Below are 14675 nucleotides of genomic sequence, written 5' to 3' on the forward strand. Positions count from 1 at the left end.
TGAGTTCAAATCTGGCTGGCACCTTGTGTGATTTCCATCCGTGCACAGTTGAGCATCGAGCTAGCAACTCGGCCTCATTAAAAAAAAGTCAAATCCTATGGAGATGGCAAAAATGCCTCCCGATGTGACACAAGGCTTGAAAAGGAACAATTGTCACTGGGAAGGTGTTAGAATTTATTATCAAGGATGTTGAGAAAGGCACTTAGAACAATTCAATGCAAGATTATCATTTTTTTTGAAAGTGAAGTAACATTTCACCATTTATTGGAGTTCACTGAACAGCGTCACATGAACATTACCTCACTACATTTTTATTTCCTATTTTTTGCACTACTTAGCTAATTTAACTATTTTATATATATTTAACACACACTTACTGTAAGGCAGTTCTCTTTTTTCCCCCACTGTTCTCATGTATTGCATTGTATTGCTGCCCCAAAGTTAACAAATTTCACAACATATTAAACCTGATTCTGATTGGGAGATAACATGTTCTGTGGATAAGCGTGGATGTACTATACTTAGATATTCCGATGGGATTTGATAAGATGCCTTCAGAATGTCTAAGGTTCAGTTCAAAAGCATACGAGTTAGTGTAACACTTTACAATGCCAGCGACAGGGGTTCAATTCCCACCTCTGTCTGTAAGGAGTTTGTGTGTTCTCTCCATGACTGCATGGGTTTCCTTTCACTTTCCAAAGATGTAAGGGTCAGGGTTAGTAAGTTGTGGGCTTGCTATGTTGGTGCTGGACACTTACACATCCTAGCACATCCCTAGTCAGCGTTGGTCATTGACGCAAACAATATATTTCACTGTTTCGATGTTTCATTGTACATGTGACAAATAAAGCTAATCTTTAACCTTTTTCTCTTCCAAAGCTGCTGTTTTGAACGATATGGAAGAAAATAAAAGCTCACATTGTAGGAGGTGATACAGTGACACAGATTGACTGGCTAACTGGAGAGAGAGGGAGTCAACGTAAATGTTTTTCTTCCTCCAGGGTGGAAGAACAGAAGAAACGGTGTGCCACAGGGATTGAGGTTAGTAAATGGCAGCGCAGGCCTGGGGCTTCAGAGTGCTCATTTTCCTCCCAATTCGTACCGATGGTATTAAACTTCTTGCGAGTTATTAGAATTTCCGCACCCAAGTACGTGGAAAGTATTTCACTTACTAAACCAGCCAGCACAATCAGAGACCCCATCCATCCTGAACATTCACTCCTCTCCTTTCTCCCACTGGCCATGAGATCCAAAAGCCTGAAAGCACGCACCACCAGGCTCCCACTGTTATCCGACTCTTGAACAGACCTCTTGTGTGACATGATGGACTCTTGGCCTTGCAATCTACCTTGTTATGATCTTGCACTTTATTGTTTACTTGCTCCACACTTTTTCTGTAGTTGTTACATTTTATTCTGCATTGTTATTGAGTTAGTCCAGCTGCTCTCCTCGTACGTCTTTGATATTCTGAGATTTATGAGATTACTGGGAGATTTATGTGATTACTGGACTGTAATTCATATTGGTCTCCTTCAGTTTTTCAGTGTTTTCCTTCTTGTGACTGATTGGCCAGAGGGTAATTTGTTAATTTTTTGTGTGTGAGAGTGGGTTTTGGGGATTTTGATGCTATTGTTGCTGTGCTTTTCCAGGAGTGAGGGGGTCAGGGGCTGTTATCGATGCTGTTTTTCTGTGAGGGGGTGGAGTATTTCATGCTATTGCCGCTGTTTTTTACGGGGGGAGGGCGGGGGTTTTTATGCTATTGTCACTGCTTCTTTTCTGTGGGGGATGTTGGGGTTTGCAAGTTTTGTTTCATTTCCTTTTGCTTGCTGGGGGGGCGGGGAGTGGAGTTGATGTCTTTTCTTTCAACAACACCCCATGGCCTTCCTGTATTCCATGGCTATCAGGAGAAGACGAATATCAGAGTTGCATTGTACATGCATACTTTGACAATTTAAAGTATGCCTTTACCTCGTTCTTCCTCAGTGCGCTGTGTGAACAGTATGTAAGACAAACTTTTCATTGCATCTCAGTACATGTGACAATGATAAACCAATAGCAATATCAATTCCATCAGGTTTCTCCGATGCACCTTGTCAACGGTGGAAAAGCATTAGGGTTCAAGAGGCAAGTCAATAGCTGCAGGATCCCCAGTCTTCTGACCTGTTCTTGTAGCTGTGGCATTTATATGCCTGGTCAATAATGATGCCTATAATGGTAATCGTAATGCCACTGAATATCAAAAGGGGCAGTTAGACTTTCTCTAGCTGGAGATGTCTAATGCCCAGCACTTCAGTGGAGCAAATATTGTTTTCCTCTTATCAACCTATGTCTAAATGTTGCCCAGATCTGGCTGCAGACAGGTAAGAGCTGCCTCCTCTGCTGAGGAGCTAGGAATGGAGTCCAACATTGTACATCCAATAGCAAACATCTAACTCAATGGTCAAAGAGTTCAGTATAACCGTTGAGATATCTACTCTTCAGGCACAGAAGGAGCTCTGTGAAGCTTCACTGAATCTGTCTACCTGATGGTGGTAATGATATTCCTCACATGCTCACTTTGAAAATGTTGGGAAAAAACACTGGAAGAGCAGGAAAGCAGGATGTTGTCATTCTGCTCCCTCATTGTGTCTCCTGTATGTTTTTTTTTACATGAATTGCACCTATCTTACTTTTCCCTTTTTTTATATTTTATTTACAGCATGGTAACAGGTCCTTCCAGCCCAAAGAGCCCACACTACCCAATTATACCCATGTGACTAATTACTTTACTAATCTGCATGTCTTTGAAATGCAGGAGGAAACCAGAGCACCTGGAGAAAAACTATGCAGTCACAAGGAGAATGTACAAGCTCCTTATAGACAGCGGTGGTTATTGATCCTGGGTCTCTGTTGCTGTAATAGCAGTACAAGAACTGCAATGCTACCATACCACCCAGACTTGATGGGCTACCATACCAGACTTGATGGGCTACCATACCAGACTTGATGGGCTGAATAGCCTAATTCTACTCTGATATTTTAGCGTTCACAGAGACAGTATCAGAGGTCAGGATTGAAGCTGGGCCTCTGGCGTGGTGAGGCAGCTGCACCTGTGGTGTGGATTAACGGCAGAGTAGTTAATGCTGTCCTATACAGCTCCTGTATATCCTGACCTTGCATGCAATTTCTGTGGGGTTTGCATCTTCTTCCTGTGGTTACATGGGTTTCCTACCACATCCTAAAGACATGCTGTTAGGTTAGCTGGCTACTGTAACTTGCCCCTAATATAGGTGGACAGCAAGTGGACTGGAAGCAGATGAGCATGTGGGAGAGAACATTTTTTCAGGGAAATAAGAGGCAATAGACTGCATGCATTGTTCTGAGAGCTGGCAGAGACTCAATGGGCTGATTGGCCTTCTCCTTTGTTGAAAGAAAATGTGAAACAGGGATAGGGGTACAAGACACAGAATCATATTGATTAGGGGCATCAGAGAGGTACCAGTGTCCTACAAAGGGAGAGATATTGTTGAGGCAAGGGAGGAGGAAGGAAGCAGGTAAACAGGTTGGCTAAAATTAATAAACATTTAACACACCGAAAGAGATGGGGGAGATCTTAAATGATTTTTTTTTTATTCGGGAGACAGACACAAAGTTTATAGATGTGAGGAAAAACAACAGTGAAGTCACGGACGATATACAGATTACAGAGGAGGAGATGTTTGCTATGTTGAGGCAAATCAGGATAGACAAATCCCCAGGACCTGAGGTGGTGTTCCCTCAGACCTCATGGGAGGCTAGTGCAGAAATTTCAGGGACCCTAGCAGAGATATTTAAAATGACCCAGGGCATGCCCTTTTCTCACTGTTACCATCAGGTAGGAGGTACAGAAGCCTGAAGGCACACACTCAGTGATTCAGGAACAGCTTCTTCCCCTTTGCCATCCAATTCCTAAATGACATGGAACCCGTGAACACTACCTCACTTTTTTAATATCTGTTATTTCTGTTTCTGCACGATTTTTAATCTAATTGATACTGTAATTGACTTATTTATTATATTTTCTTCTATATTATGTACTGCATTGAACTGCTGCTGCTAAGTTAACAAGTTTCACGACACATGCTGGTGATAATAAACCTGATTCTGATTCTTTAGCAACGGATGAGGTGCCAGAGGACAGGAGTAGGGCTACTGTGGTCCCATTGTTTAAGAAATGCTCTAAGAATAAGCTGGGAAATTATAGGAGGGCGAGCCTAATATCAGTAGAGGATGAGGTATTAGAAGGTATTATAAAAAGACTGGATAAATAATTATTTGGATAGACAGGGACTGATTAGGGATAGTCAACCTGACTTTATGCATGGTAGGTCATGTCTAATCAATCTTACGAAGTTTTTCAAGGATGTTCCCAGGAAAGTTGATGAAGGCAAGGCAGTGTTGTCTACGTGGGGTAGGTCTTTGGCAAGGTCTCACATGGGAGTTTGGTTAAGAAGGTTCAGTGGCATGGCATTCAGGATGAGGTAGCAAATTGGATTTGACGTTGGCTTTGTGGTAGAAGACAGAGAGTGGTAGAAGACGTTTGATTTTCTGACTGAAAGCCTGTGACTAATGGTGTGCTGCAGGGACTGGAGCTGTTCCTGTTGTTGTTTGTCATCTGTATCACCAATCTAGATGATAATGTAGTAAATGTGGATCAGTAATTTGGGGATGACACCAAGATTGGGGGCTAAATAGACAGCGAGAAAAGCTATCAAAGCTTGCAGTAGGATCTGGATCAGCTGGAAGGATGGGCTGAAAAATGACAGATGGAATTTAATGCAGACAAGTATGAGGTGTTAGACTTTGGGAGGACAGATCATGGTAGGATTTACATGCTGAGTGGAAGGGCACTAAAGAGTGTGGTAGAACTGAGGGATCTGGGAATCAAGATCCATAATCCCTTCAATGTGGCGTCATAGGTAGATAGGGTCATAAGGAGAGCTTTTGGCATATTGGACTTCATAAATCAATGTACTGAGTACAGGAGTTGGGATGTTATGTTGAAGCTATATAAGATGTTCATGAGGCCTAATTTGGAGTATTGAGTGCAGTTCAGCTCAACTACCCACAGGAAAGCTATCAATACTGTTGAAAGAGTGCAAAGAAAGCTCACAAGGATGTTGCCAGTACCCGAGGACCTGAGTTATAGGGAAAGATTGAACAGGTTAGGACCTTACTCCCTAGAGTGTAGGAAAATGAGAGGAGATTTGATAAATGGATACAACATTATGAAGGGTATGGATAGAGTAAATCTATGCAGGTTATTCACTGAGGTTGGGTGAAACTACAACAGAAGGTCATGGGTTAAGGGTGAAAGGTGAAATGTTTGAGAGGAACATGAGGTCTAACTTTCTTCATGCAGAGGGTGGTGGGAGTGTGGAACGAGCTGCCAGTGGAAGTTATGGATGCAGGTTCGATTTCAATATTTATGAGAAATTTGGATAGATACATGGATGGGAGGTATATGGAGGGCTATGGTCCAGGTGCAGGTCAATGGGACTAGGCAGATTAATAGTCTGGCACAGGCTAGCATAGAGCCCAATACTGAATAGCACAAATTAAAAAGAGCCATAGTTATGGAGTCACAGAACACTACAGGGCTCTATGCTTTCACAGACGATCAGTTGTTTGTTTACAATTCCACAACATTTTCTAACTTCTTTCTAATTCTGTTATGTAGCTATCTTTCACATTCCACACATCCTACCTGACCTGCTGGGTATCTCCAGCTTTTATATACGAACACAGCGCTATTGTAGCAAGATGCAACACAGAAACTATTGGTCTAAGATTCTGGATACTGTATGTGATTTCATCAAACAGGGCTCCCTGCCGGCAGTGTGACTCATAAAATTAGCTCCTGTATTGCATCAGCAGATAACGCTGTCGGTTGCTATGACTACTGGTGCCTTCTCGATGTAGCACTTGACTTCGCCAGGCAGAGGGGGTTTTTACAGGACCCAAAACCTAGTGTTAGAATATTCAGAAAGCAAGTATTCCTTCAACGCAATTTACTTTAACAATTTTTAAGTGAAAAATTGATTTGAAATGCTATCTAGTTTATAAGCTCCACAGAATAATTACCAACATATGGTGCAACAGGAACTCCCAGGAAGCTCTAGACTGTCCATTCATGATAATATCAGCCACATCTTGGATGAAGTAACCTGGGGGAGAAAGAATAATGCATAGAACTATGAATCTATTATTTAAAAGCCACAGATGACAAGAAAAACAATGTACTTATTCAAACAGCTGGATCATGAACAAATTGAATATTTAAGAAAATAGTAAGAGTAAACAAGTTTCCCACCCACTGGTTCATTGCGTGGGCTTACGCCCGGTGCAATCATAAGATCAGAAACCTTCATAATGCTGTCTAGGTCTAAGCCAGGGTACCAGTAACATACTTGCCTTCAATGCTGCTTAAAGAGGCGCAGTGGATAATGGCCGGGCTGATGATTCTCATTTCTGCCCAATAATACAGCATAGATTCATACAGCATGGAAACAGGCCTTTCGGCCCATCAAGATCACGCTGACCATCAAGCACTCATTTACACTAATCCCACGGCAAGCTCTTTTCAATCTCCCCAGGTTCCCATCCACTACCCCCAGAATCTACCACTCACCCACACTCATTTACAGTAGCCAATTATCCAAAAATACCATAAGACATAGGAGTAGAATTAGGCCATTCAGCCCATCGAGTCCACTCCGTCATTCCATCATGGCTGATTTATTATTCCTCTCAACCCCATTCTCTTGCCTTCTCCGCATAACCTTTGACCACCCCCCCTTACTCATTAAGAATTTATCAAGCTCCACTTTAAATATACTTGATGATTTGACTTCCACAGCTGTCTGTGGCAATGAATTCCACGGAAGACAGCACAAATTTGGAAGTTGAGAGAAAAATCAAATCCCATGGAGGTCAGAGGGCAAAGTGCCAATTCCACATAGACAGCACCAGAGGTCAGGATTGAAGCCGGACTGCAGGAACTGCGAGGAAACAGCTCTACTGTCTGTATCAATGTGTTGTCCACTCAGCTTGGAGCCCATATCCCCCTGGATAGAATTGATTCTCAGGGCTTGATCATCTATTGTGGCTTAGTGGCCTTTGACCCCTGCAACCAATGATTCAAGTTCAACTTTAGAAGCTTGAATATTTAACCTTGACCAATAACTCCTACATGAGTTAATAGATTTCTCTCTAGCCGCCTAACCAATATCTACAGGCATCCGTTAGTCTCATGAGACCACGGATTTGTGCCTTGGAAGGTTTCCAGGCGCAGGCCTGGGCAAGGTTGTATGGAAGGCCAGCAGCTGCCCATGCTGCAAATCTCCCCTCTCCACGCCGCCGATGTTGTCCAAGGGAAGGGCATTAGGACCCATACAGCTTGGCACCGGTGTCGCTGCAGAGCAATGAGTGGTTAAGTGCCTTGCTCAAGGACACAACACGCTGCCTCAGCCAAGGCTCGAACTAGTGACCTTCAGATCACTAGACCGACACCTTAACCACTTGGCCACGTGCCAACAACCAATATCTAACTCCTAAGATAAACCAGATAAAGCTTTGTTTGTGCACCAAAACACCTTAGTATATAGTGAAATGTGTTGTTTGCATCGAATCATATCGTGCTGGACAGCCCGCAACTGTGGCCATGCTTCAGGTGCCACTGTAGCATGCCCACAACTCAGTTACCCTAGATGTACCTCCTTGAAACGGGGGAGGAAAGCAGAACACCCAGCGGGAACACGCGCAGTCAAGGGGAGAACTTACAAACTCCTCCCAGGTGGCGGCGGGAATTGAACCCTGATTATCGATCGCTGGCGCTGTAAGGCCGTGCGCTGACTGCTACGCTACCATGCTGCCCCTAACCAGGATTGTTAAAATCCAGTCATTAGCACACTGCTGTGCGAGGGAGCTAATGTACACAAATTGGATGCCTTGTCTCTAAAGATCATCTTTCAATGATTGTAAAGTGCTTGGGGCCATCCTAAAGTGCTGTAGGGTGACATAAAAGCCAGTCCCTTTCTTTCTTCTCCATTAATAAATATTCTGAAATGGGCGAGGCAGGGCAAAAGTGATGGTGAAGATAATGTGAGGGAGAGAAGGGGGGAAATCAGCATGAATACGCCTTTTAAAAAATGAGGGAGGCCCCACTTATTAAACTTCAGCAAGCAATCGTTCTAATCTCAACAGGCGCCATGGCAGTGCAGCGGCTGGCACAATGCTATTACAGCGCAGGGTGCTCCAGAGTTTGGAATTCAGTTCCGGTGCAGTTCTGTAAGGAGCCTCTGTACGTCGTCCCCATGGCATGTGTGGGGTCCCCCCCACCCCCCGAGTGCTCAGTCCAAAGACGTACCGGGTAGGGAATTGGTCAGTGTAAGTTATCCCGTGTTTAGCCTAGGGTTAATCATGGCTGTGGGGTTGCTAGGCCAGCAGGGCTCAAAGGGCCGGAAGGGCCTTCTCCACACTGTATCACTAAATAAATAAAATCAAAAACAGTTTCTTAGAAAAGCTTCTGAGTCTATCTCATCTGTATTCCTGGCATTCTGTACAGATAATCTAATTTCATTTACGCTTTTTCCATTACATTTGAGCCAAAGTTAAGTGGAAAGAACTTTCATTTCCATTTTGCCTTTGATCTTATTCACATAAAATCAGCGGGACTTCTGGTGCCAATCATTCTCATTCGAACCGTGGCTTTCAATATTTTGAAGGCAAAACCAACTGTTAATTTACACAAATTCAAGTCCCAGATGAATGGATTGATTGCCAGTTTTGTTAATGTGATCCAATATTTTAAGGAGGATATTATTTTTAAGTAGCACCAAATAACTTATAGGGTCCACATACTGCAACAGGCACAAGGTGCTTCAGTTTGGGATCTTCTTTGTTATTAATATCAAAAACATCCCATCTTTTCCCATAGCACTCTTATATTTATTTATTGAGATACAGTGCAGAATAGGTCTTTTCGGCCCCTCAAGCCATGCTGGTCAGCAATCCCCCAACTTAACTAGGTTGCCAGCACTGTAAAGCGTTGTGCTAACCACCACACTACAGTGCCACCCTATTGAAGAAGAGTTTTTATAAGATTAGTTTTACTTGTCACATGGACTATTCATGGTAATTTAGCCAACATACTGTTTGCTACTCAATCAACTTCACAAAAAACAGCATTTCTGATCATTAATAATTTGAAATTCATGGGGATACATTTATAATACTGATTACACTTCAAAGATACTTAATTGGCTGTAAAGCACTTTGTACCTTCTTGAGATAGCTAACAACGTTGTGTCTGCTTCTGCAAATCTGTACTTTGATTATATAACTCATCAAAACTTATTTGAATACTAAATCACAACAGCATACAGCTAGACTGATACTTCAATAATCAAATAATCTGCTACATTAACTAATGAAAAATGATGCCTTTTTTATGATGCTGAAGTAAATTTTGTGACGTAAATCTTTTCAGGAATGATGATAATCAAGTTTATATGATTGACATACGTTGTGAAATTTGTTTTGTGGCAGCAATACATTATATATGTTACGATAAGAAATATAAACAAGTATTGCAAAATACAGCAAAAACTGTAAGGTTGGATTCATGGATCCATTAACTGTTCAGGAATTTAATGGCAGAGAGGAAGAAGCTGTTTAAAATGTTGAGTGTGTGTCTTCTGGCTCCTGTACGTCGTCCCTGATGGTAGTAATGAGAGAAGGGCATTCCATGGCAGTTCTCTGTGAAAATGAACTTGTTAGGTGCATCTTCTTGTGGAAATGTTTTTTTATATTTTACACACAGAGTATTACTAGGTTGCTGAGTAAAGCTCTGCATTCATTAGAAATGACAACTTATTTCTAACCTGAGTTTAATCTTTGTGGACATGTTGTCTTAACGAGTTGACAACATGCATTTTGAATCTTCATTTGTAATTGTGACCCACCAAATGTTTCTGGTGTTGGGTCACTGAGTCATTGAATATTATTGTCAATTACTGTCAGATCTTTCCTCAGAGTTGGTACAAAATTCATCCAGCTGTTTTGCTATACTCTACATGAGGGAATTTTCCTCAATACTACAGTCATATTCTCTCAAGCGTCATGCTTCCTGCTCGACTCTGGGGTGGTAGTCTTGTCTTGTCCATACTGACCCAACCGCCACCGCTGCGCTTTAAAAGTGCAATGTGTGGTTAAGTGCCTTGCTCAAGGACACAACACAATGCCTCGGCTGAGTCTCGAACTCGCAATCTTCAGATCACCAGTCCAACGCCTTAACTACTTGGCCACGTGCCTATCAGCATGGTCGGCTGATACTATAGCTTTAGTACAAGATCCACACTCAACCAACTCTTCACCCCTACTAATTATCAGACTGCCTAATTGGATCTCCAATGTGCCTCTCTATGCCTTACGCTTTACGATCAATATTCATGTAACAGCTTCTCTAAAGTAGGCAGGACTGTTAAACAGGCAAGTCCTCAGAAAACCATTATGATGTAAAAGAAAGCCATTTGGCCCATTGAAACTGCCCTAGTCCTACTGGATCAATCTATTTCTTCACTCGTCCCTAAAAGCTCTTTTAACTATTCTTTCAGAAATGCACACCCAATTCTGTTTTGAAAAAAAAAGCTAATTTTTTTCCCCACCACTGTCACAGGCCGGAAATCCAAATAATAACTAGTTGGAGTAGAAAACTTCCCCAACATCTCCCCAAATGTTGATGTTATGTGCACATTACTGGGATTGCCAGCACTACTGCACATCCACAATCTGTGCTTAGCCCAATGGGTGCATCAGGAGTCACGTATGGTCCAGCCCAGAACAGCAAGTTTCCTTTCCTGGTGGATGTCAGTGAACTACCAGGGATTTACAGCAATCTGGTATAGCAAGTACTCTATATTTTCTGTATTATTCTTGCTTTCAAATACATTTTGTAACCAGCTCTGTTGTAGTTCAGACCCACATCTCTGGGCAATGCTCTAGGTTGGAAACATATCCTCCATCTAATACCGTGGGTCGTGTTTGAACCATCCACTAATGGAAACCTCTTTTCTCCACTTACCCCGACTAAACCAGACAAAATCATCAATGTATCTTAGTCACTATCTCAGATTATATTTCTTTTTCCCTTTCTCAACTTGCACTAATGCCATGATGTTGATTTTGTCCCATACATTATGTACAATTTATGTTAATTTATGTTTGTCCTTCTCCTGCAATGTACAGTGCTGCTGCTGTAAAAAGTTAATCTTCTTGACTTTTATACCCTGTGTGTGTGCCTATGACAGTAAACTTGAACTTCCCTCAACCTTTCTTACAGCAAAGAGAACAATCTCAGCTTCTCCAGTTTAACTTTACAGCTGAAATCTGACATCCATGGAAGCAGTCCACTAATTATTTTGTCCTGTATGCACATTAGGACATCCTGCTTAAAGTGCATTGACCAAATTGGATGCAATACTCCATTTGTGTGGTTCCTAAAGGTTGTTATAGCCGAGGGGTTGTAATGGGCACAAGCTCCCACTGCCTATTAAATGCTCTCAATGGTGTGTGCCTCAACTAGCCTCTGACAACCAAGTCCAGCACCTAGCCTTCACATGTGGCTTAGCTACTAAGCCTGGTGGAACCGTTTCTACTGACAAAGTAAAGGCATCCATATAGTCTTGCGAGACCATGGATCTGCGCCTGGAAAGTCTTCACTCTCCAGGGCACAGGCCTGGGCAAGGTTGTATGGAAGACCAGCAGTTGCCCATGCTACAAGTCTCCCCTCTCCATGACACCAATGTTGTCCAAGGGAAGGGCATTAGGACCCATACAGCTTGGCTCCAGTGTCGTCGCAGAGCAATGTGTGATTAAGTGCCTTGCTCAAGGACAAAACACATGTTCCCTCGGCTGGGGCTCGAACTCACGACCTTCAGGTCGCTAGTCCAATGCCTAACCACTTGGCCACGTGCCCACTGACAGGAGAAGGGGCAAAGGCAGGTTACTGATGCTTTAAAACCAGTCGCTTCTGGCAGATGGGGCTCGTCGGCCGTGGTTGGCAGCTTATCCAGAAGGAAAATTCTGATCTCAAACTTCTGCTGCCTGCACCTATACCCACTCATGGGGAAGGCTTTGGAAGTAAACTCTGAGGGAAAAATCTGGAGCTGGAGTTCCTAAGGCAGTCTTACATTGAGTTCAACACTGACTGGCAACTCCTACGATGCTTCTGATACCAAACTGTATCGGTTTCTGCTGTTCCTTTGGGTTCATCAGATGCATAGAGAGGGAGTCCTTGCTACATGGGCAACAGCTTGCTCTCCATGTCTTACTGCCCAGGCTTGAGTACCTAGACAGCCAGGATGCAAAATCCATAGTCAACTCCGAGCGACGGAGGCCTCAGACTCCATTTGTGAACTAAGTGAGACTTAACAAAATTTTGTACAAGTGACTGTGTGTAATGACATTCAGAACAGGGATTGGTTTACACAATAAATACTGATCAGCAGCAAGAAATCTGGCCAAACTGTATATTTGAGCAAACAATTAAAACAGGCATGAAAAGGGCGGTGGCCTCCAACTCTGACCCACCCAAGCCAGCAACAAGCTTGGACATCACTAGTAAAACCTTTGGAGTGTTTATTGCATCAGGACTGATTCTGATTGTTGACAGAGTAAGGGATATCTAAAGGTGGTCATATATCAGAAATTTATGCAAGCCTGAAAATTTTCCAACACCACTGGGAGATTCAACCTTACTTATAAAACTGCTGATTCATTTAGTTTTTCCGAAACATGTAATCTTTAATTACGATTTACTTCTATATCCAAGTAAAATCAACTGAAATTTCATGTTCTTACTTTGTAAGGGTTAACCTAAATGCAATGTTCATATGGTCACCGTAGTTTAAAGAACAGCCCTTTGATAGAGAGTCACAGAGAGATAGAGCATGGAGGCAGAACCTTCAGCCCATCGAGTCTGCAGTGACTATCAACTATCCATTTATACTATTTCTATGTGAATCCCATTCTTTAAAAATATCTCCACACATTAATTTGCCCCAGGTTCTACCATTCACCTACACACAAATACAGGGGCTAATTCAGCTTCTTTGGGAGGAAACCACAGCACCCTGGGGAAAACCACGTAGCTACATGGAATGCATATAACAGCACCTGTGTTCAGGATTGAACCCTAGACTCTGTGCAGTGAGGTTGTGGCCCTACCAGTTGTACCACTCTGCCACATCAAGCCAGTAGCATATCATTCTGATTGATTAATCACAGAGCTTTAAATTAAGGATTATCTGAATCAAGCACGAGGTACTGTGCTTCTACCTTTTGCCAACATTGCCTTATATTGCTTTACTGGACATGAACACAATGGCAATTTGTTTAAACACAGTCAGACAACTTCCTCAGAGATTGACTAAAGAGTGATGATTACACTTGGTCAGTAAGCCCTGTTCTGAAATAACTCACAATGTCAGTGACCGTCCAATTGCCCAATGACATTCCAGAAAGTCAAATGATTACAATTGGCCAATTATGTGATGCATTGCCTGGGTGTGCTAATACTATAACAGTACAAGTATGTAAATTACTGTAAGAAGAGTAAAAGACAGAGTTTTCAAAGCTCATGCAAACTGATAATTCATGTACTGTATTTACACTGTAAGCCCATACATGAATATAATTACTTTCCTATTATAAAATCAGACTGCTAACCTATACTGTCAAAGTTTGCATATTCTTCATGTAAATGGGTGCCTAGTGGTGTGGCCATTTCTTCATCTGAACAAGGCAAAGTCTTGTCTTAACTCTCTGTTGACTCTATCATGGTTGGTCTTCGTGCCGACTTCTGGAATAAATTCTACATCTTCTGGGACATCTCGTAATGTAATCATTTGGTGCAGCTAGACACATAACTTTTCCTCTAATTCATACCATATATTCATTTGTCTGGTCTCACTATATTCCAGCGGTCCCCAACCACCGGGCCGCAAAGCATGTGCTACTGGGCCGCGAGGAAACGATACGAGTCAGCTGCACCTTTCCTCATTCCCTGTCACACACTGTTGAACTTGAACATAGGGTTAGCAACTGTCCCTTATTTGCCGGGACATCCCGTATATTGGGCTAAATTGGTATACAGGACCACCCTTGTCCTGTATTTCCTCCGCTAAGGTAGAGCGTTCCTATGAAACCTTTCGTGCCGAAATGGTGTAAAGCGAAGAAGCAATTACCATTAATTTATATGGGAAAATTTTTTAAGCGTTCCCAGAAAATAACCTACCAAATAACACACAAAACCTAAAATAACACTAACATATAGTAAAAATGGGAATGATATGATAAATACACAGCCTATATAAAGTAGAAATAATGTATGTACAGTGTAGTCGGGAAGATTAAGCCAAAACCAATTTGTGGAAAAAAACGGCACGTACACGCATGCGCACGTCACATATGCGCATGCGCACACAGGTGCCCGCGCAAGACTTCATGGTCGCGGTAGTCTTTCTTGGGGTAAACCCAAATGTCCCGTATTTGACTGCTACTTTTGTCCCTAATTTGGCAACCCTAGTTGTAAAAGACATGTTGAGGTGAGTTTAACCCTACTTGAACACCCCACCTCAGTCGACCGGTCCACAAGA

The 14675-nt window shown here is 42.5% G+C and overlaps 1 protein-coding gene across 1 annotated transcript in view; it reads right to left on the minus strand.

Moving 5' to 3' along the window:
- tlcd1 (TLC domain containing 1) overlaps positions 1-14675 on the minus strand; it is a 62699-nt gene that overhangs the window by 30039 nt on the left and 17985 nt on the right. The window contains exon 3 of the mRNA XM_063031819.1: positions 6103-6185. Within this exon, the coding sequence (XP_062887889.1) occupies positions 6103-6185 (83 nt within the window). The remainder of the gene's footprint in view (positions 1-6102; positions 6186-14675) is intronic.

This window comes from Mobula hypostoma, chromosome 23 (assembly GCF_963921235.1).
Source record: "Mobula hypostoma chromosome 23, sMobHyp1.1, whole genome shotgun sequence".
Lineage (NCBI taxonomy): Eukaryota > Metazoa > Chordata > Chondrichthyes > Myliobatiformes > Myliobatidae > Mobula > Mobula hypostoma.